Source organism: Aspergillus sclerotioniger (genome assembly GCF_003184525.1).
Source record: "Aspergillus sclerotioniger CBS 115572 chromosome Unknown BO94scaffold_7, whole genome shotgun sequence".
In the NCBI taxonomy this organism is placed as follows: Eukaryota; Fungi; Ascomycota; class Eurotiomycetes; order Eurotiales; family Aspergillaceae; genus Aspergillus; species Aspergillus sclerotioniger.
The window spans coordinates 988,883-1,008,079 of record NW_020290997.1 but is presented as its reverse complement, the minus strand read 5'-3'; the positions used below and the strand labels follow the sequence as shown (position 1 = coordinate 1,008,079).

At 53.0% G+C, this 19,197-nt stretch overlaps 5 protein-coding genes across 5 annotated transcripts; 3 read left to right on the top strand and 2 right to left on the bottom strand.

Annotated features, from left to right (window-relative positions):
* The first annotated feature begins 403 nt into the window (after positions 1-403).
* On the top strand, positions 404-1,062 carry BO94DRAFT_370252 (uncharacterized protein). Its single transcript, XM_025607203.1, has one exon. The coding sequence runs from the start codon at positions 545-547 to the stop codon at positions 941-943; it is 399 nt and encodes a 132-aa protein (XP_025470070.1). The 5' UTR covers positions 404-544; the 3' UTR covers positions 944-1,062.
* A 606-nt stretch (positions 1,063-1,668) lies between these two features.
* On the top strand, positions 1,669-5,156 carry BO94DRAFT_370254 (putative phospholipid metabolism enzyme regulator). Its single transcript, XM_025607204.1, has one exon. It carries the CDS (start codon positions 2,119-2,121, stop codon positions 4,894-4,896), a length of 2,778 nt encoding a protein of 925 aa, XP_025470069.1. The 5' UTR covers positions 1,669-2,118; the 3' UTR covers positions 4,897-5,156.
* A 2,216-nt stretch (positions 5,157-7,372) lies between these two features.
* BO94DRAFT_460694 (DUF3824 domain-containing protein) lies at positions 7,373-10,046 on the bottom strand (the record flags this gene model as incomplete). The annotated part of the gene is given in 3 exon segments (XM_025607891.1): positions 7,373-7,783; positions 7,798-8,171; positions 8,264-10,046. The coding sequence occupies 3 exon segments, from the start codon at positions 10,044-10,046 to the stop codon at positions 7,373-7,375; spliced, it is 2,568 nt and encodes an 855-aa protein (XP_025470068.1).
* Positions 10,047-13,120: 3,074 nt separating this feature from the next.
* BO94DRAFT_370011 (Zn(II)2Cys6 transcription factor) lies at positions 13,121-15,777 on the top strand. The gene is made up of 3 exons (XM_025607202.1): positions 13,121-13,956; positions 14,036-15,204; positions 15,279-15,777. The coding sequence occupies exons 1-3, from the start codon at positions 13,324-13,326 to the stop codon at positions 15,490-15,492; spliced, it is 2,016 nt and encodes a 671-aa protein (XP_025470067.1). The 5' UTR covers positions 13,121-13,323; the 3' UTR covers positions 15,493-15,777.
* A 489-nt stretch (positions 15,778-16,266) lies between these two features.
* hxt8 (putative MFS monosaccharide transporter (Hxt8)) lies at positions 16,267-18,428 on the bottom strand (the record flags this gene model as incomplete). The annotated part of the gene is made up of 12 exons (XM_025613744.1): positions 16,267-16,405; positions 16,462-16,567; positions 16,687-16,800; positions 16,864-17,003; positions 17,063-17,192; position 17,241; positions 17,314-17,365; positions 17,425-17,853; positions 17,926-18,116; positions 18,167-18,228; positions 18,279-18,306; positions 18,369-18,428. 12 exons carry the CDS (start codon positions 18,426-18,428, stop codon positions 16,267-16,269), a joined length of 1,452 nt encoding a protein of 483 aa, XP_025470066.1.
* Positions 18,429-19,197: the final 769 nt, after the last annotated feature.

The following is a 19,197-nucleotide window of genomic DNA, read 5'->3' as shown; positions in this document are numbered from 1 at the left end:
TAACTTTATTTAGGTGATATGTAACGGCCTAGGGGGTTCCTGGTTCTTCTAACAATGTCTACAAAGTCAGGGGGCCTGCATGTGAACTTCGTGAAGATCCCAGGCCCATATGTTGGCAGCCTGTCGTCTCTTTTCTCTCTCTCTCTCTCTCTTGTGTATGCTACGGCTGAAACCTTTAGCTAATAAAGTCGACGTCATCTCGGCTCCAGCGTGTATGACCGTCAGTGCTGCCACATGGCCAGCCCCAAACGTCTGAAACATGGCTGGCCGGGTGCCTGTTTCGCTGCTCTGATTTGGGTGCCTGGTTTGGCAAACACATTGGGTTGGTCTTTCTGCTTGTTGGTCCTTGCGTGTCTTGGGGAGTTGGGAGGGTCTGTGGCGGTGTTTTTGCCACGGAGGGAGGGAATAATACTACACAGTACTACTTATGTACTATAGCACGTGGGTGCCTCCGCGCGATGAGGGAAATGCCCGGGAAGAAGGAACGCCCGCCCGGATGAAGTCATCATGATGGTAAAGATGGGTTCTGTTGTGACGGCCCCGTATGGTCACCACCCGCCCAGTTGCCCGTAAGATTACCGCGGCGGAGGTCACCGCCCGTACGAGGGAGGCTACCTTACGAGCAGCTCCCGGGGTTCGGCGCCAGTTTCAGCTCGGCTTCACTTACTTGACTTCACCAACATCTCTCTCGAGTCTCTGCTTATCCACAATCCCCCTCGGGGCTTCCTTCTGGGTTTCCGGTTTCTGTCTGGGGGGTATTTTTTTCCTTCCTCGCTCCATCCATCTTCTTCTGTTCTCCATTCTTTCTCGTCTCTTCTCTTTCTCTCTCCTCTCTCCCCTCTCCCCTCTCCCCTCTCTCTCCCCCTCTTCTCGCATCAACCCACCCACCCTTCTCTGGTCAGTGCAGCAGCGGTCCACACGCAGGCTGCCTGGACTGAACTGAACTTCCCGTTCCTTGACGTGGGCAGCTATCATTGGGCCTCACCCGGGCCCTCCCCTGACTGGCCGATCGGGTCCCCCTCGACGATTCGATTCCGACTTCTTTCTTCTGCCTTAGCCCGTCCACTACGGCCTTAGTCCTGCCTGACCGTCGATTGCCGGGCCCTGCTGGACTCTGCTGGATGCCCCGGTTACTGGCGACCGGGTCTCGGTACGGTCTTAGTTCTCACCAAACAAACAACTAGCTCGCTTGATGGCTGGAGACTGCGCATCCATGGCTTGACGGATTCCGCCTTCGGTCGGCCTCAATTCCAATTGCGAGCGAACAGCCAAAAGATTCTGTCCGACCTTGCGATTCCTTGCGTCTGACAGCCTGTCGAAAACCTGCCTGTCGTCCGCCATTCCTCCCGCCAGCTACCCAATCGCATCCGCCATCCACAACCGTCCGCCTCCCGCACGCCTCGCTCCAGCCAACCCGACATTGGCTCTCTCTGGATCGACACCGTTCCTCCCCGTGAGCTAACGCGCTCAGTGCTTGTTCTAGACGTTCCATCTCACCGTCTTCTGATCGAGTTATGTGCACGGCTGCGCCCGCGTTGACGGCTTCGGTCTGCCTGGATTATTACTTGGTTTCCTGAAGTCCTGGCCAAACAACAACTTTCCCATTTTCCCTCCGCGCCGTGGCTGCTGCGCTGCATCTCTTCCCCTCGTCCTCATCACCACCACCACCACCGCCACCCCTCCCTCCCCTCCCTCCCCTCCCTCCCTCTCCTCGCAGTGTCGATATTCGATATCTCCTCCCCCATCCGGTAATCTTAAGGCCAGCAGCAGCATGTGGCTATCGTCCATTCGCCCTCGCCCTCTGTTGACTGTGTAACGTGGTTTGGTACGACAAACAGACGCCCACCGTCCTCCCTCCGACACGGCAGCCACTTAGCTCTCGCCGTTTTTCGAGCCCCGAATCTCCTGACACCCTGTGTGTTTTTGTTTTCTCTTCATTTTCCCCTTTGGTCCCGGGTTTCCCGCCGGTTGGTGGCTCACCGATACTTCATTATTTGAATTTCTTTTTCTTCTTTTTTTCTTCCCGTTTTCCCCCTGTACGGACCCTTGTCCCTGGTTCCCTCTCGGACTTCGTGGTTTCTGAAAGTCTAGTCAGCGAGCTCTGACTCGGCAGAGATCATGGCGGCGGAGTCCGGGAGGTCACCTTATCCCAATGGGACCGCTGGTGGATCTCGTATAGCCCACGGTGATGAGGCTGCCTTGTCTGCACCACGCCGATCTGCCAGTGAAAGTGACATGATGGAAGTGCCACGTTCAACCTTTAGATCCCAAGCACAGGGCTCCGCCGCGTCACAGCTGCCTAAATTCTCGCATGCGGTTCCTGGCGCCGCCTCAACCTCGACCACCAACTCGGCTATATCCTCCCGCGAGTCCTCCCCCGTCCGGTCCTCTCGTCGTCCGCGCAATTCTGGTGCCAACCCTCGTCTCTCCTCGCGATCCCGCAAAGGCAGCCTCGACCGCAGCCCGAATCGTTCCATCGCGACTGCCAATACTGGTTCGGGCACGCTCCCCTCCGCCACCGTCGTGCAACGAGTGCTGTCCCAGAACAGCAGACCTCCCGTCCTCAGCCCACCCCCCAATGCCGAATCGTTCTCCGATGTTCCCAGTCCGGACAAGTCCACCATGCCATTATGGGCCACAACACGGCGGTCGGACCAGGAACCTACCCTTCCGAATACCTCCATCAAACGGTCGGGGCCTCTGCCCGATGACCATGCGGCGAAGCCAGACCGGAGTGCCCCCCGTCCCGTGAATCGGGGAGTCAACGGTCAGGGGTCGGCTCTGGAAACCGTCCAGGAGATGGCCAGTGATCAGTCCACCCCCTCGACCGATACCGTCCTGAACCGCCCCCTGAGCGAGGAATCTCAGTTACAAAAGATCGATGAAGACGCCACGCCCAAGGCTTCGCGGATCAATAATGAGAGTGGTAGCGATAGTGGGGGGAACAAGAGCTCCGAGCCAATGGAGGGCTATCGCCGTCATGCTGCGTCAGGTCCCCGCGGGACCAACGCCCTCCTCCCCAAGCGATCCTCGACGTCGTTGAGTGGTGGTCCCCGTGCCAAACCGGCGGATGGGTCGGTGCGGAACATGATTGTCGAGACGGAGACTGTCAGCTCTATTCCTCAGGTGTCTCTGGCTGTGGCCACCGGAGACCGAGGCAACACCGGCCGCGTGGATTCGGGCACCCTGCGCATGAAGCCCAGCACGGAGACGATCCGCCCCAAAAAGGAAAAGAAGCGGACGCGCAAACCGGCGACTTTGGCCAGCGGTGCGGCCTCCTCCAAAGCGGATATCTTCGAAGCCAAGGTAGCCAGCGCGGTGGACGAAGCCGATGTCTCCGACTCGGACGAAACGTTTGTGTACGAATCCAACCCCCCCGACCCCTACCCGGTTCGGCAGAATCGGTACCATTCCCGGACACCCAGTGCCACCTCGATGGCCAGTCAGGTGGAGCAGCTGGCGGCAGTGCGCAGTCGCCCGGGTATCCGAGATGGCAATCACAGCGTGACCGGCAAGCGCAGCATGAAGTTCACCAACAATACCTTCACCAGTGCGGCGGACGATCCCGGTGAAGAGAGTGCCCGCAGCCACTCCCGCGTCGATGGCGGCAGCACCCACACTCCTCGTCACCATCATATCGGACGCTTCGGCCGCAACAACAACCTATATCCGTCCCTGTTCGATAGCGAATCGCCATTCCCTCAGTCTCAGACACACCTCAAGTCCCCGCGCCATTTCATTGGCGGTGGGTACCGGCAATCCCGACACCCGGGGTCTCGCGCGGGTCCCAATTACCGCACGATCAGCGGGACCAAGAAGTCGAACGATAGTTACGGATACGATTTCGACGCCGAGGGGGCAGATGACGAGCGGACGCCGCTGGTCGGGTCCCCACGGGTGACCCGGAGCCGTCACGGTGGCCGGCGCCCCAACAGTGCCAGTCTCCGCCAAATGGAATACATGCAACAGCGGCAGCGCGGGTACTTTGCTCGCTACGGTGCCTGTGTACTCATCAGTCTTCTGCTCTTCCTGCTCGTCGGTGGCGTGACATCGTTTGTGGTGGCTTCCACCAAGGCCCTTGTGGACGTGGAAATCCTGAACATTGAGAATGTTCTGGCGTCCGAGCAGGAGATCATGTTGGATCTGAACGTGCAGGCCATCAATCCGAACCTCTTCCCTGTGACCATCGATGATATGGATATGAATATCTTCGCAAAAAGTCGGTTTGTTGGCACAGACCAGTTGTGGCGCGACACCGACTCGAGCCCGTTTCCCCGGGTGGAGGAAAGCCGGCGACGCGCCGAGATGGCTCGCCTGGCTCGCTGTGCGGGCGATGCGAGTTGTCAGTCGAATAATGCAACGCTGTCTGTGCGCACCAAGAACGCCAAGGGGGGCGTCGACAAGGGCACTGATCCCATCCCGAGTGATCCCGCGGGCGATCCGCAGACGATGCTGCTCGGTCGTGTCTTCCGGTTCGACTCTCCTCTGTCGTTCGAGCCGTCTCCATGGAACTACATCTCTTCAACGTCGAAAGGGCAGATCCGGCTGGCCCGTCCCGGTAACAAGACGGAAGAAGGCGGGACGGAACGGTGGGAGCGGGTGCTTCAGCATGAATTTGACTTGATCGTCCGTGGCGTGGTCAAGTATCAATTGCCTCTGAGTTCCCGTCTCCACTCAGCATCTGTCAGTTCGAGCGTCAAGGTGGTCCCTGATGGGGACAACGATACGGGGGACGGGGATCGCAAGCGTGCCCCGGGGAACAATGACACTGTCGAGATCTCTGGGCCTAGGTACTTCCACCAAACACTCGGTGGTCGATCCGACCAGTCCGAGCACCGATCCCTCGAGACGGTGCGGAAAGCCCTTGGTTTCGTCAAGCGAGCATTCACGGCGTGATGCTGTAGTGGCTCGCGACAGCGGATCGTGACTGCATGGCCTCTGGCTTCTCGGTTGTGTCTTTCTCCAATACCTCATCGTGTTGGCTTCCGTTTGGGCGGTCTGTGGGCCTCTTGTCATCGTCCCTGGCGTCTGGCCGAATGTGATTCGATCCTACGTCGGGACTGAATGACCGGGTGGCCGTTGCTTTGTTGGATTGTTGCTCCTACAGTAGCCCTCAACGGACGCAAGGCCGCCCTGGTGTCAATGGACACTGCGTATGACAGTAAGCTTTTGCTTTAACGTCTTTCCTTTGTTTGGAATTTTTATTTTTCGAAACCTAGCGATTGGTCTATTTCCCAACTGATGTGTGACGACCTGATATTTCATCATGAAACGGCAGCAAAAGCATGGAGAACGGCACAGTTTAAAAGACGTTATGTATGCATCAGCACGGCGCACTATACACTTTTGGGGATTTGTTTTCTGTTGCTTGAAATGCGTCGTTCTGGATGGGAGCTTGTTTGATTAGAGGGTGCCGATGGTGGTGCACGCGTCGTTCTCTAGCTTCTGCATGGCTGGCTCTTGCTCCATGCTTTGTATCTATGTATGTGTGTACATAATATCCCATTATCAGGTGCGTGAATTGTGTCGCATTCTAGTACTTATTTTGCTATGCCATTTGGCAGTTAATATAATTGACTGTATACAAGACGAACCGGCATTCTTTTTACTAGCACTTGCTTCGAACTTAGGTCATACCCATCCTTCCAAATGATGTATACATAGACAGTAACCTGTTTGAGCACTCCAACCCAGCAACCACAACGCCTAGGTAGCCCCTCCCTGCTAGCTACCTAGTACTAGTACATCCTCCCCCTCGGCCCAACAAAAACAAACTGGCCCTCTGTAATTTACCCGCCCTCCAATCAGCTGGCCACCATAACACACACACACACACACTACTAAGTAGGTCCTTCCTTCCCCTCAAGGAAAGGAGCATTTGTGCCATGCAGTACATTCATTCATTCATTCATTCATTTTACTACCCCCCCCCCCCCCGGAACGTACTCATCTACTGTGTCCTCCCTCCTACCTACAACAAGTACCTACTACTGTACTGTGCACTATGCATTGTGTATCCATAGTCCCAAGTCACACTACTCTCTCCCTCCCTCCGAATAAACCCGCAGCGCTAGAAGTAGTAGTAACTAACCCCGAGCAAGCCCTGCACCCAAAGATGAGACGTAAAGTGATTGATGTCCCCGAGGGATGTGCACAGGGCACGGAGCAGTGTGGGTGGGTAGACCCTGGTATTTACTTACTTACCCACTTACTTACCCACTTACTTATCTATCTGCGTATCCATACTCAGTGAGTTATATATTATTCCTCGCTATGTATGCATAAGTTATGAAGACGATTACATACATACACATGGTTCTCTCTCTCTCTCTCTCTCTCCCCCACACAAAAAGAGAGGGGGAGAGAGAGCGAAAGTAAATTGGCTAATAATGAATGAATGACATGACATGTGCTAGACTAAGTTATTTAACTTTTTATAATAATTTTTTTGATTTGTGTTGTGCTTGAGCATCATGCCATGTCAATACATACTACGCTTTAGTCTTCACTCTTTAGTCTCGGAGGTGTTGGTTGGGGGGGTTTAGTGCAGGTGGGTGGGTAGGTAGATACCTAGATAGGTGTTGATGTTTGTTTTGAAACTGGGGCTCGGGCTGGGTCGGGGTTGCCTTTCACCGCTGATTTGCCTAGTTGGTTTTTGACTACTGACTCTGGGTTACTTTACGGTGAGGGGGGCTAAGTATCTACATAGAGTAGACAGACAGGAGGAAAGGAAGAAAAAGCAGTCAATTCCAAGGAAGTAAATTCCGTGGGAATGGCTAGAAACAAGGAGTGGGATCAATTGTGGCTACGTGGTATATTTATTTCTGTGCTTTGCTGGGAGGCGCAGGGGTGGGCGTTGCCTGCTTTTGGCTGCCTGCCGGGGGGTGGCGGACGATCCGTCACATTGTGGCCAGTCCGATCCCGGAGGAATTCCAGTCGGGCTGTCTCTATCTATGTACGATGTAGATACTCAGATACTACGTATATCCAAGGGAAATGACCCGTCTGGATGCATGGCTCCGTTGGTTTATGTACCACCTGGCCTGCAGGAGGACCATTGGCATTTTCCTTTCCCGGAACAAGGATGTAAAGCGCACGTAGAGATCGGCGGTTGGGCTTGTGATTTACGTGGACGGAGAGATCTATCGCATCCTGCAAGATCTCCCGGCCGAGGCCCGACAATCTTCAGCTTGACTGCACGATTGAGAAACATGAAAACAAAGCACTCGGGAGCTGCATGAGGCCGTTAAAAAGCGTGAAATTTCGTAAAGCAGACATGTCCAATCATCTCGCATCATTCATCATTATCTCGTCATCAAAGCAGCATGCTACCCGGAAGAAAAGCAGAAAAAGCAAGCAACAACGATAGAGTTTACGCAAAGACTCGGTCAAATCCCCTGAGAAGCTGCTCGAGCCGACCTGCCAACGGATCATCGCGGGACTGGGGCAGCAGCCGGCCCTGCGAGTCAAACCGATCAGGCAAGTCAATTGTCGAATCAGAATCAGACTCGCCTGCATGATGGCGGTCCTGTGGACTAGACTGCGGATCGCTACGTTGGTATAAGGAATAGGGCTCGGACGATGAGTGCCGGCGAGGCCGAGGGCGGCTGCGACGATTCCCATGTATCGACTCAATGGTCGAGTCACTGTCATCGGTTTCATATCCGAGATCCTTTTGCTGTTCATGTTCTAAGTTCAGATCAAAGACCACCGACTTTGGCCCGGCCGGTTGGCTGGTAGCGCGCATCCGTCGCCTCCTTGCACGGGGGGTCCTCAACGGCGACTGGGCTTCTACACCTGAGCGACAATGTTAGCAGGCATCCAGCTAGCGGCGGTCGTCTTAAACCCACCATCAAATGCACGATCTTGGGCAGTGGGGCGGGGACAGGTCGATGCACTCACCATTTCATCTGCCCTCCGGGGCCGAGGAGCGTACGTGTCAGGGCCTGGGCCTGGGCGAGCAGGGTAATCGTATGACTGGGGTGGCACAGCGCCAGGTGGGGGTGGATAGTCGGCTGGGCTGTAGGGTGCCGGGTCTGGCCGAGGGGCTGACCCAGGAGGTGGTGGGAAATAGTTGCTGTTCGGATAATACTGGTGGTCATCGATCCGCTGGGGCACTGCTGCAGGAGACGGCGCATAGGGCAGGTGATTATACGAGCCGTCATATGGTTCTCGCTCTCGGCGTCTATCCTCATCGGATTCTAGGATAAGGCCGTCAGCTTGGGAATACGCCGTGGGCTCCATCCAGCTCATCTTGGCTTACCAGGTCTGTCTCTCTCTTTCTCGGCCTTCTTACGTTCGTTTCGTTGTGAAAGCTTGTGAGCCGCATATCCTACCCCCGTGGCGGCTAAAGCGGCCTCGGCAATATCGCGAGAGCGGCTGCGGTGCCTGCCATGATGGCTGTGGCGTCTCGTACGGCTGCCTCTGTCGGAATCAGATGACTCGCTACTGTATCGTACACCCCGGCTGCGACTACGACTGCGACTGTGGGCTCGATGCCTAGAAGAGCCAAAACCTGCAGCGCCGCTTGCCACAGGATCGGAAGCATCAGAGTAATACCCGTGCGGGCTCATGGGTCGACCATAGTAGTTGGCAGCAGGGATGCTCCCCTGGACCGGACGATCGCCGTATTCAATCAAACCCGGCGAGTCCCTCGTCGGATCAGGGAACGCCTCGGATGGTGCTCTGCTTCGAGACCTCGACCGCCGACGTTCTCGGCGCTGCGACTCCTCCTCTTTCTTTTCCTTGTTTTTCTCGTAAAGCCCCGTTGCAGCAGCCGTCCCAAGCCCAGCTGCTACCACAGGGAGGGCCTTCCTGATTGCACTGTGCGAGCGAGACTCATGTCTGCGAGAGCGGGAACGGCTGCGAGCTTTCTCCACAAGACCTGCTACAGCTGCTCCAGCTAAGCCAGCCTCTGCCATGTGCTTCCTGCGTTGAGACTGGCTGCGTCCCTCCTCATCTGTGCCCCTTACAGATCTGCGTGAGCTGGAGGCACGGCGATGACGTGAGCGACTCCGTCGGTCCTTGTTCGAATTCGATTTACTCCGCGCCAACGCCACGGCACCAGCAATGGCAGCAGCACCTAAGCCGAGCTCTGCAAGTGTTCTAGCACGTGAGTGGGAATGGGAACGGCTGCGGCTGCGACGGCTGCGGCTATGACGGTGGTGGTGATGATGATGATGACGTGAGTGAGACCTCCTGTCATCATCATCAAATGAATGGGAGCGATGCCGGCTTTTGCTGCGGTAGTGATCCCTAGCGCGCGAGACTGCCTCGGCCGCAACAGCTCCCAGGGCACCCGCACCTATGTCTCTACCCAAACGGCCCATGCCTCCTGATACCTCTTCCCCTTCTTTCTTGTGGTGATTGCGGAGCAGTTCTGCGGCACCAACGCCCGCTAGAGCACCCTCGGCCAGATGTCGTCGATGATGAGGGGAGTCATCATACTCCCGGACTTCTTTGCGAATGTAAACCATGCTGTCGTCACTGCTGTAGGCTTCTTGGTCGTCCCGGTGGCGGGTGGTCTGAGAGACGGAATCATTGGGACTCAGTTCACGTCGACTGCGACGTTCGTCATCGTATTCTCGAACACGGCGATGGTAGTAATAACCCCCAGGCTCCCTGTCCACTTCAGACCGACGGACAATATCATAGTCGGACTCTCGTGGGTTGAGGTAGATCGGGCCTCGAGCTTCAAGAATGATTACCGGCTGAGCTTCACGGATGACAACGGGGGCGGGATAGGTACGGATACGCTCGGGCGCGTAGTACTCACGTTCGTAGAGGTCCCTTTCGGAGCGATAGTCATAAGAACGCGAGTCGTAGTCAATATCGCGTTCGTAGCGTTGAACCATTACAGGATCTTCGCGGTCGACTGAGCGCCGGATAACCAGCTCTCGATCCCCAGGGTCATCGCGGCGGTAGAAAAAATCGCGCTCACGATCGTCCTCGGAAGGAATGACGTAACGCTTGATAGACACGGAGGAAGAACGGGGCTCGTCCCAATCCCGTTCGCGGTCTCTTTCTCTGTAGATGTACGTCGACATGAAGAAGGTGGCTTACACAGGCTTCCAGATGTCAGCAGGGTGAAGTGTCTGGTAGGGTAACGACGAAAGAATTGTTGAGATGAAGAGGGGCGTTAGGAGGAGAATGGGAGATGGAAGATGGAGGATTCGAAGACGGGAGACGAGGCTGCAGGGAAGTGGGGTAAGGGCAAGGCTGACGAAATGTTGGGCCAGTGACGCAGGAGCAAGATTGCCCGGTAGCACAGAGTGAAACCAGAGACAGAAAAAATGGGTGGAACAGCAAAACACGGGGCAAGGATGGAAAGAAAGGTGGCTGAGAGATGAGTGGCAAGATAGATTGGTTGGTGGGAGGAGGGGTAAACAATTGCATCGTAGGTATAGTATATACCTACGTACCTACTGTGTAGGTACTAGTCAGACGGTCTGTTCTCTCGCAGGGTCTGAGTGGGGATGATCGCCTTCTACTACCGCACTATTTGAGAGGGGAAAGACGGTGCCAATGATGAGATGGACGGGTGTGGATGGAGATGCGATAGGAACTGAACTGAAGAATAAAAGTGAAGAGCAGGAAGAAGCAGAAGAAAGAAAAAGGCGATGAGGCAATGGTCGAAACAGGCAAGCGATCGGCCACGTGAAAGCGAGCCTGCCTCGTGATGAGCAGATGACGGCCGCCGCCTTCCCCCACCTTCCTTCTTTCCATCCAAACAATCTCACGGCTTCACTTCATCTCCGAGTCTGGATCTTCCAAGGGCCAAACTTCTTCTCTACTTACTAGATAATCCGAATAGAGAAGAATTCCTCCGTAACTGACTCAGGGTGCCCTTTTGCCCGACCATAACAGTCATGAGGTTCTCTTCGAGCCCCAGACGCACAAAGAATGAATGAGGCTGACATTGCGCCCGATACTATCTAGGTACTCCGTACAGAGTACCCTCTTCCCTCTAGTCTGTACTACGACAGCTATCCGGGGCGAATACCCATGGCTATCTTGTCCTTGATACTTAAGACTAGGAGGTAGGTAGATAGATGCTTTTCCAGATAAGCCGGTTCCACGGGTCTCGGTGGGTTGGGCTGGGAATAAACCATGGGATTTAGCCGCTTGCTACCAGTGGACCGAAGCAGCATCTTTCCACCTGCCGGTTGGGTGTTGAGAGTTGACATCTACTTACTTATCTAGCACACTATAATGCAGGGGATAGTTCGACTGGGTAGACGAAAAGGATTGGGAGGAAGAGCGGAAGTGGATTCCGAGCAGCCGCAGTGGCGTTCTTTTGTTAGAGTTCAGATACGCCTCTTTTCTTCTTCCTGATGCGATTGCTTCGATTACAAATCTTCTTTGCTTTGCCTCTCACCTCATTCTCGGCTCCCTGTCATGCTTCCCGTTCAATGATGCGAGGTCTCCCTTTCGCTACGGCCAGAAGACCGAGCACTGAACACTGATCATTGCATCTGTTGCAGCCAAGGCAAATGTTCCAGCTCTAGACCGATGTGGTCTGTTAGATCTGCATCTTTCACGTACTATGATCTCCATACCGATGACCTCTCACTAACGCTAGGCGATTGCCCGACCCGCGGTCATTATTCGCCACGCGGACGGCTAAAACCAGCTACGGTCTTTAGTGTGCCTTAGGTTCGCGTGAGTCCAAAGCTCATATGCGTCAAACTATTGGATGCTATGAAAATTACGCTATTACCTACATCCACGGTATATGATGAACATGCTTTCCGCTTTACCTACTGCGCATCGCTAGCCTGTCTCGGCTGCCAGATGCGACGTTGTGTCCTGCCGCATAATGCTCGATTTCTGCTGGTCGGCCATGCTCGCCCGTTGGGATTTTGCCTTCCCATCTAGATAGGCGGGTTGTTTTGGCAGCCGGGGCAATGTGACTCCTCTATTCTCCTTCTCAGGAAAGAGGGTCTCAATGATGATCCCTGCATCCATTTGATTCCATAAACCTCCGTGCCCTAAGACCTTCATGGGAACGAAATGACCTGACGGTCCAGCTCGGTATGTGGCCTTCTTGCGCTTTGACCCCTAGCGTCTAATACCTGTGGTCCATACAACCCATGAGGTCGAATACGCGGCGCTATCTCATAATCATACTGTTCAATTCGCCAGTGAGCCTGTCCCGGTTCGATAGACAGACTAGACCAGCAAATGGCCTTCGGAAATCCAGGCAAGGGCCCTTTATCAGCTGTGCTGTCGTCAGTGCGCACGGGATGATCGTCTAGGATTACGAGTTTAATATAGGATGCGTGAGGGGACACCCACAGTCTGCCAGATAATGGTTAAAATGCAACAAGGGCTGCAGCGAACAAGGTGTTTCGAGGACCGAGCGGCGCAACTGGGTTTTTTGGTACGGCGTACGTGGAAAGCGACATTGCCTCACAAAGGAAGTTCGCTTTCAGTGCTTTTGGTGGCGGTGACATTGGCTATCTTCATTGGCCTCGGCCATTCTGCTACTAGACGCGGTTCACAAAGCAGTTGCTAGCAGAAAGACTCAGCCTTCGGTTAGAGACCCACTGCACCGCAGACCCGAGTACCGGGGAACGTCATTGCGATCCTACCTAGATCCATCGCGGCCGCCTGCGAACCGACTGCTAGTTCGCCCTAGCACCACTTTCTCCCCCTTTGCGCCGAGCCCAGGATGGCACAGGGAGCCCCGTAAAATCCACTTAGTACTCGAGGCTTGGCTCGCATCTGGTATGATTCTGGAAGATTTCCATGCGTCCAATTTCCCCCGGTCCTCCTATCAATGCAGTCCTGGCCAAAGAAAAGGGAGATGCAGATGCAAATCAATTGCAGAATGCGCCCTAACCGAATCGGCAAAAGATCTCAGATGCTACGAGGCCATTCCAACACAAAAGAAATATTCCGCAGTAGCTACCTAGGCCCCTTTTCTAGCCTCTGGAATGAGAAGAAGGGAAAGGGAAAGAAAAAGAAAAAAGAAAAAAAAAATTTGTGCGAAGGGGCCCTGCCTGACACAATGCCTCCGACATAATGTCCCTGTTCCTCTGTTTACCCCAATGTTTTCCTATTTGCAGATCAGCGATAGGAGTTGTTCGTTTAAAAAGACGGCCCTGTGCCCTCAAAGGCCACGGTACCTGGGATCCCCTGATACTTTCCAGTCATCCCAAGCCAGCTCCCTGAACCCTGACCTACTGTGGTTAGATCTACAGCCACTTTCCGTTGCCTTCTTACCGTTCCTGTCATTCTTATCCACATAGTGGAGATTGCCTCAGCTTTCAAGCCCCAATTCAGCCCTCATTGTTCCTTCACGCAGCGGTCTCAACCACCATGACTACATCGAATCGCTCGACCAGCAAGAGATTACCCATCAGTTGCCAAGCATGTCGAACTAGAAAGATACGCTGCTCTCGTGATGGGCGTCCATGCCAAACCTGTGTCCGCCGCGGATTAGGCGCTGAGGACTGCATATACCTGGGTCAACCCAGACTGTCATCCGAGCATGCCTTGACGGTAGAAACAGCAGGGCAGAACGAGTTACTTGCACGAATCCGCAATCTTGAGGAACTCCTCCAGAGACAAGCGCAATCGCAGTCAGGCGATTCCCTGTCCCCGCAAAACTCACCTAGTGCGACAGGCAGCCTCCTTGAGACCGATAGTGCTGTTGATCCGGGATCCAGAGATATGAGAAGTCCGTTGCTAACTAATGTCGGCACTCTTCAAACCTTTGCTTCTGGATACGTTCGCTACCTACCACTAGCAACTCACTCTAGCCAACTAAGCCCTACAGTCACAGGCACCTATTCTTTGCCGAACGTGGATACCGAGATACCGGATGAGAGCGATGACCTACAAATTCCGTTGGCTAAGAACTGTGTTACCAGGGATGAGCTACTTGCCATTCTCCCACCTCGTCGGTACTGTGACGCTTTGAAGGATGTCTACTTCCGAGTCTTTTCACCTGTATGTCGAAATGTTTGCTTTGCTCTTATCTCTTCCAATGAGGTCTCCACCCAGTTATCCGAGCTAACCAGGAGGTCAGCTGTTTCACATTCTCCACGATCTGACATTCGAGGCCGAGTACCAGCAATTCTGCCATGATCCTAGTAGTGTGACAACAGCATGGATTGCGCTATTATTTGCCATTTTGGCAATTGCCGTCACCGCACTCGAGGACGATGAGCCCTTACTTTCCGATCTAGGCCGTGAAAAAACGGTCACCCGTAATCTCAAGATTCTATCCTCACGTTATCGATCTGCCTCACTGCGCTGTCTGGCAGCAGACGATGTTCTCTCTCGCCACTCCATTAACTCTCTCCAGTCCCTTATCCTCACCAACTATGCACGAATTCACAGGGGACTGCCGACGTGGACTTTGTTGGGCTTCACACACCATGTCGCGATATCGATGGGCTGTCACGTTGATCCAGATCGATTTCCGCTTGGGCCTATCGAGCGGGAAGAACGCAGACGTGCTTGGACCGGAGTAACGATGCTCTATATTGTTCAGAATACAGTATTTGGACATCTTGACCACCAGGTAGCCTCCGAAAGCGTGAAGCTCCCTTTGGAGATCAACGACGTGGACCTGCTCACAGGGTCTTTTTCCGAACAATCAACAGGCCCAACCCAAATGACATATCTTCTGCTAGAGTTTCGTCTGGACAAGATATTCTCCATGGTCTGCCGAACTCTTTTCAGCTTCTACCCCAAGTTCAGCCTCTCTCAGATCGAAGCCCAGATCTTGTCCGTTCACGATATGTGTGATAGGCGATACCAGATTAACACAAATCTTGAGCCTTTACCGATACACCACGTGGCCAATCTAAACATCCTCTACAGCTATATCCACCAGCTACTCTTACTTCTACTCCGTCCAAGTCTTTGCTGCTACCTCCAGGGTGATTTCACTCCGGAGACATACGCATCGAGAACTAAATGCGTCGCCTCCGCCAAGGCATCGCTTTCGATATATCAAGCACTTCATGAATCACCTCAGTTCGCATCATACAAATGGTTCAACAGTGGCTTGGGAAGTTTTCATGCCTTTCACGCGGCTGTGATTTTATCAGTGACTTTAATGTACCCAGAGAGCCAATTTGAGTTTGTTGAGATCAAAGAAACCCTCTGGAAATCTTTGGATGTTTTTGCTGCTTCATCAAATCGCAGCAATTTCTGCAGCAAAGCCGTCCCCGTCCTCCGCCAAATCATGTGAGTCTCCATCAGCGCCAAAAGAGCCAGTTCCCTTCCTATCTCGAAATGAATTAACCAACTGCAATCTTTAGCGACATAGCCTGCACTAGAGGCCAACAGGCCGTCTTGGCCGTCGACCCAAACACCGGTATCGTAAGCCCCTCCGCTGAGTACGCGCAGGGCTTATCGCCCATAGCATCGGAGTACATTATGGAGCCACTCTTTGCTCAGCTCCAGCCCCAGAACTGGGTCAGTCCGACTTCAATTCCATGGGATGGTTGGAAGTTTCTCTCCGAACAAGGATAGCGAATATGGCAGGAACAGATATACGACTAAATGGCTGTTTAGAGTGACACAGTATCTGTTACTCTTCGGCTTTGTCCATTGCTCTAGGGACCTTCCAAGACAGCATCGGACTCGGGCGTTGTGCGACACTAAGCGTCTTAATTTGGTCCTCGCTCAAGTCGAAAGAGCCACACTGTCTGCCTGCCATCCCCCAGGCACACAAGTATCGATATGAGTAACGTCAGCTTTGGAGGACATAATTTCACTGCTCCTCTGCCCTTGCAGACTTTTTGTCGAGAGGAGATCGTCGAATGATGAGTGTACCATCGACGATAGGACGAGGATGACAACTCAACATAACCGTGCCGCGGGAGAAAAAAAAAAAAAAACCACCGACCTTCATCCTACCGGTTTTGAAGTACAGTCACCAGATCGACATCGGCAAGCGGAATTCGGAGATTATTGTTCCACCAATGATCAACAACATGAGTAGCGATTATCAGTAATCTAAGCTAATCTATTTTTCCAATTTGTAGTTACTTTGAACGAGCTCGTGGATATCGTTAGTCTGTTCAAGCGGGTTCCCTTGAATGCCAGTCCATCAAACGTCATTCTATTTGTCTAAGGTGCTGAAGGATTCCATATCATTCCAGGAAGCAGTAGCAATTGTGGCATACCCCCCGTCAGTGAAGTCGTTCATAATAGAAATCACTAACGGTGTGCTATCCATTCATGATCACAATGAAACAAACCATCCTATCTTCCTTAGCTTATGTAGACAGACACATACCTCTCTCACTCTTGATGCACCACCTCAATACGCTGGGAATCACATTTCGCATCCGGATCCTCACTATCACCTCGCTCTCCAGTCACAATCACTTTATCACCAAAGGACGCAGCGATCTCCTCGAGTGTCCGCTGCTTCGTTTCGCTAGATATATGTATGAGCGTTGTCACAGCCACCGTTGGAAGTAGATCATCACTTACGGGAAGTAGAGATAGGCAACGACGAGGAAGAAAATTGTGCATGCTACGAAGACATAATAGTAATTCTCGCCGATGTTGGCGAATGCACTGGGACCGGCTTCGGTTACTGGGTGAAGCAGTGTTAGGGAATTGAGGTATTTCGAGTGTGGTTTATATGGTACGGAGAGAGGAAGGGAGTTGGGGTAGGGGGTAGAGGGCAGATGACAGGGGGACATGTTGACTAACTGGCGACGTTGACTATAAAGTGCGATGCTGCTGCTAGTCCCATTACTTTGCTTCGAATGGCTATGGGGAGGACTTCCGCGCCGTAGAGCCAGGTTGTGCTGTTGAGCATGCCATCTATGGTATAAATGTGTCAAATTTTCGGCGGAGCTTAGTGGTTTGATGATGGTGGTGACTTACAGTATGCCACAACGAAGAGATATATTCCCAGAATAGCAAATCCTTTGCCGACTCGGTTATTGGTGTTTTGGAATTCCCGTTGCATGACGGCAGCGTAGATCTCAATAATGATGATTCCGGCTAAGCCGGAAAGAAGCATTCTGTTCTTTGTTAGTAGATAATCCTAGTGTATTGCTGGTCGGTCTGGAAGATGATGTACTTTCGTCGACCCCATTGGTCGGTTAGGTATTTGGTTGTGAGGCAGTTGAAGATAAAGGCTACAGTGCCATAGACGGCAGCTAGTGCGAGGATGGTGTGCGAGTCGATGCCAAGGGATTTGTACAATGTTGCTATTTGTTATGAGTATGTAAGTGAGGAATGGATGAGGGTTTTGGGACACTGACTTTGATAGTACTAGAAAATCGTTAGACTTCATCAAAGTCTTTAATACGAATAATATATATTTCTTACCTGTATGACATTTACACCGGTGAGACTTGTCATGGTCTGTACAGCAATCGATCTGTTCCGGTGCATTAGAGGTGACCGTTTGGTTGAGACTCGACAGAAAAGATGACTTACACCAATGCACGACGTCTAAACAGCCTAAATATGTCTTTGTAAGAACTTATCTCCCGCTCCTTCTCATACTGAATTTGCGCAACCATCGCGGCAAACTCCTCTTGGAACTCATCTGCGCGCAGATCCCGGCGGATTTTTTTGGATTCGGCTCGGGCCTGCTCAACATTTCCCTTCCGGATCAAATGACGGGGTGAGTCGGGCATAAATGTGATTAGTCCGAAGAACATCACGATACCCCAAGGGATTTGTAGCCCAAGAGGGAGCCTCCATTGTACTGGGCCGTAAGGAGCGAAGCTGCAAGCATACCCTACCCAGTTTGAAGCCATTGTTCCGAAGGCAATACCGCAACCAGAGATTCCACCGATTAGACCGCGATAGCGCGGGTCGGAGATTTCGCTCAGATAGATAGGGACCGTGGCAACCAACCCCCTAAATCGATATGGTATAGTTAGCTATGCGTTGAAGACGCCTTTAATCCAAAATAAAGTCAACAGCACTCACCCAACCGCATAACCAGCGAGCGCACGGCCTGCAAGAAACATCCCAATATTGACTGCCGCCGTCTGGATGATCGTTCCAATTGTAACCATTACACACAGCAACTCCATGAACCGCAGACGTCCTAGTTTGTCTCCGAGGGCAGTTTGGGTGAGCGCGCCGACTGCTTCGCCGGCAATGTAAACGGAAACAACCTAAGTCAGTTCAGCAAAGGCTTTACTGTCGGTCTGTACCTTGAACCTACAGCACCTGTGAGGCCATTGGATGGGTTTTTCATGTAATTTATCCAGCTTTGATGAGCGATTGCTAACAGGGTCAGCACAACGGTGGCGGAATACTCCCTTTGCTGTCCTTACTTGTTGTAGCAATTCCCGTATCGAACCCCTGCGTATAATCACATCAGAAGCGGTCTCCCACAGATGTGTAAAGAATGAAAACCAACTCACAAAAAGGAAGGTTCCGATTGCAGAGAAAATTGCGACTCCAAAGGCGTACCAAACAGCCATCTTGACATTCGAACGGCACCGATGGGAAAGTGGAGATGAGAACTCACCTGAATAGCAGCTATGCAGGCTAAAAGGGCCGTGTTAACATATCGCTGTCATACGTCAAGCCGGGGGTGTAAATGACCGCTCAGCCGAGGGTCTGCGACGGTGGCAGCCACTCGGAGTATGGCCGATCGAAGGGGCCATGGGGTAAGAAGACCTGGGGAGGCGGGAAACATTATGGGAATTCCATATTCTGCGGGGTGGAAAGTTCAAGCACTGGAGAGAATAGTGATTTCCCCGCAAACCAAGAGCTGCAGGCCTGGGGAGCGTGGCCGAAGGAATCGTGAGAACTCGCAAGGCAGGCCCGATGGCATCTACCTGTCTCTTCGTTTATTCAGAGAGATGGAAGGGGTAGCTTTGTTCATACTGGCGCAATTTCCAGCAACCGACGGCAGAGACTCGTGTCAAGCCAAAGAAACGTTCTGGGGAAAGACTACTAGATGCGGGGTGGCAGTGGACGATCACTTCCGGGGGGTCCAACAGCCTCCTCGTGACCTCCCGCCCTTTGACCGCAGGGAGTTTGGAATCTTCTACTAAGGCAAAGAATAAGGTACGTTTCGTTGCCTGGTACCACTCATATCGAGTTGGTCAAGGTAGAAGATCTACGTAGGCAAGATGACGACGCACTGCTTGGTGCACCTGCAGTTGTGAGAGTAGGCTAACCCCGTGCTTCCAATTCCAAGTACTCTGTACGTAGTACACACAAAAGCTATATGAGAAAGAATTC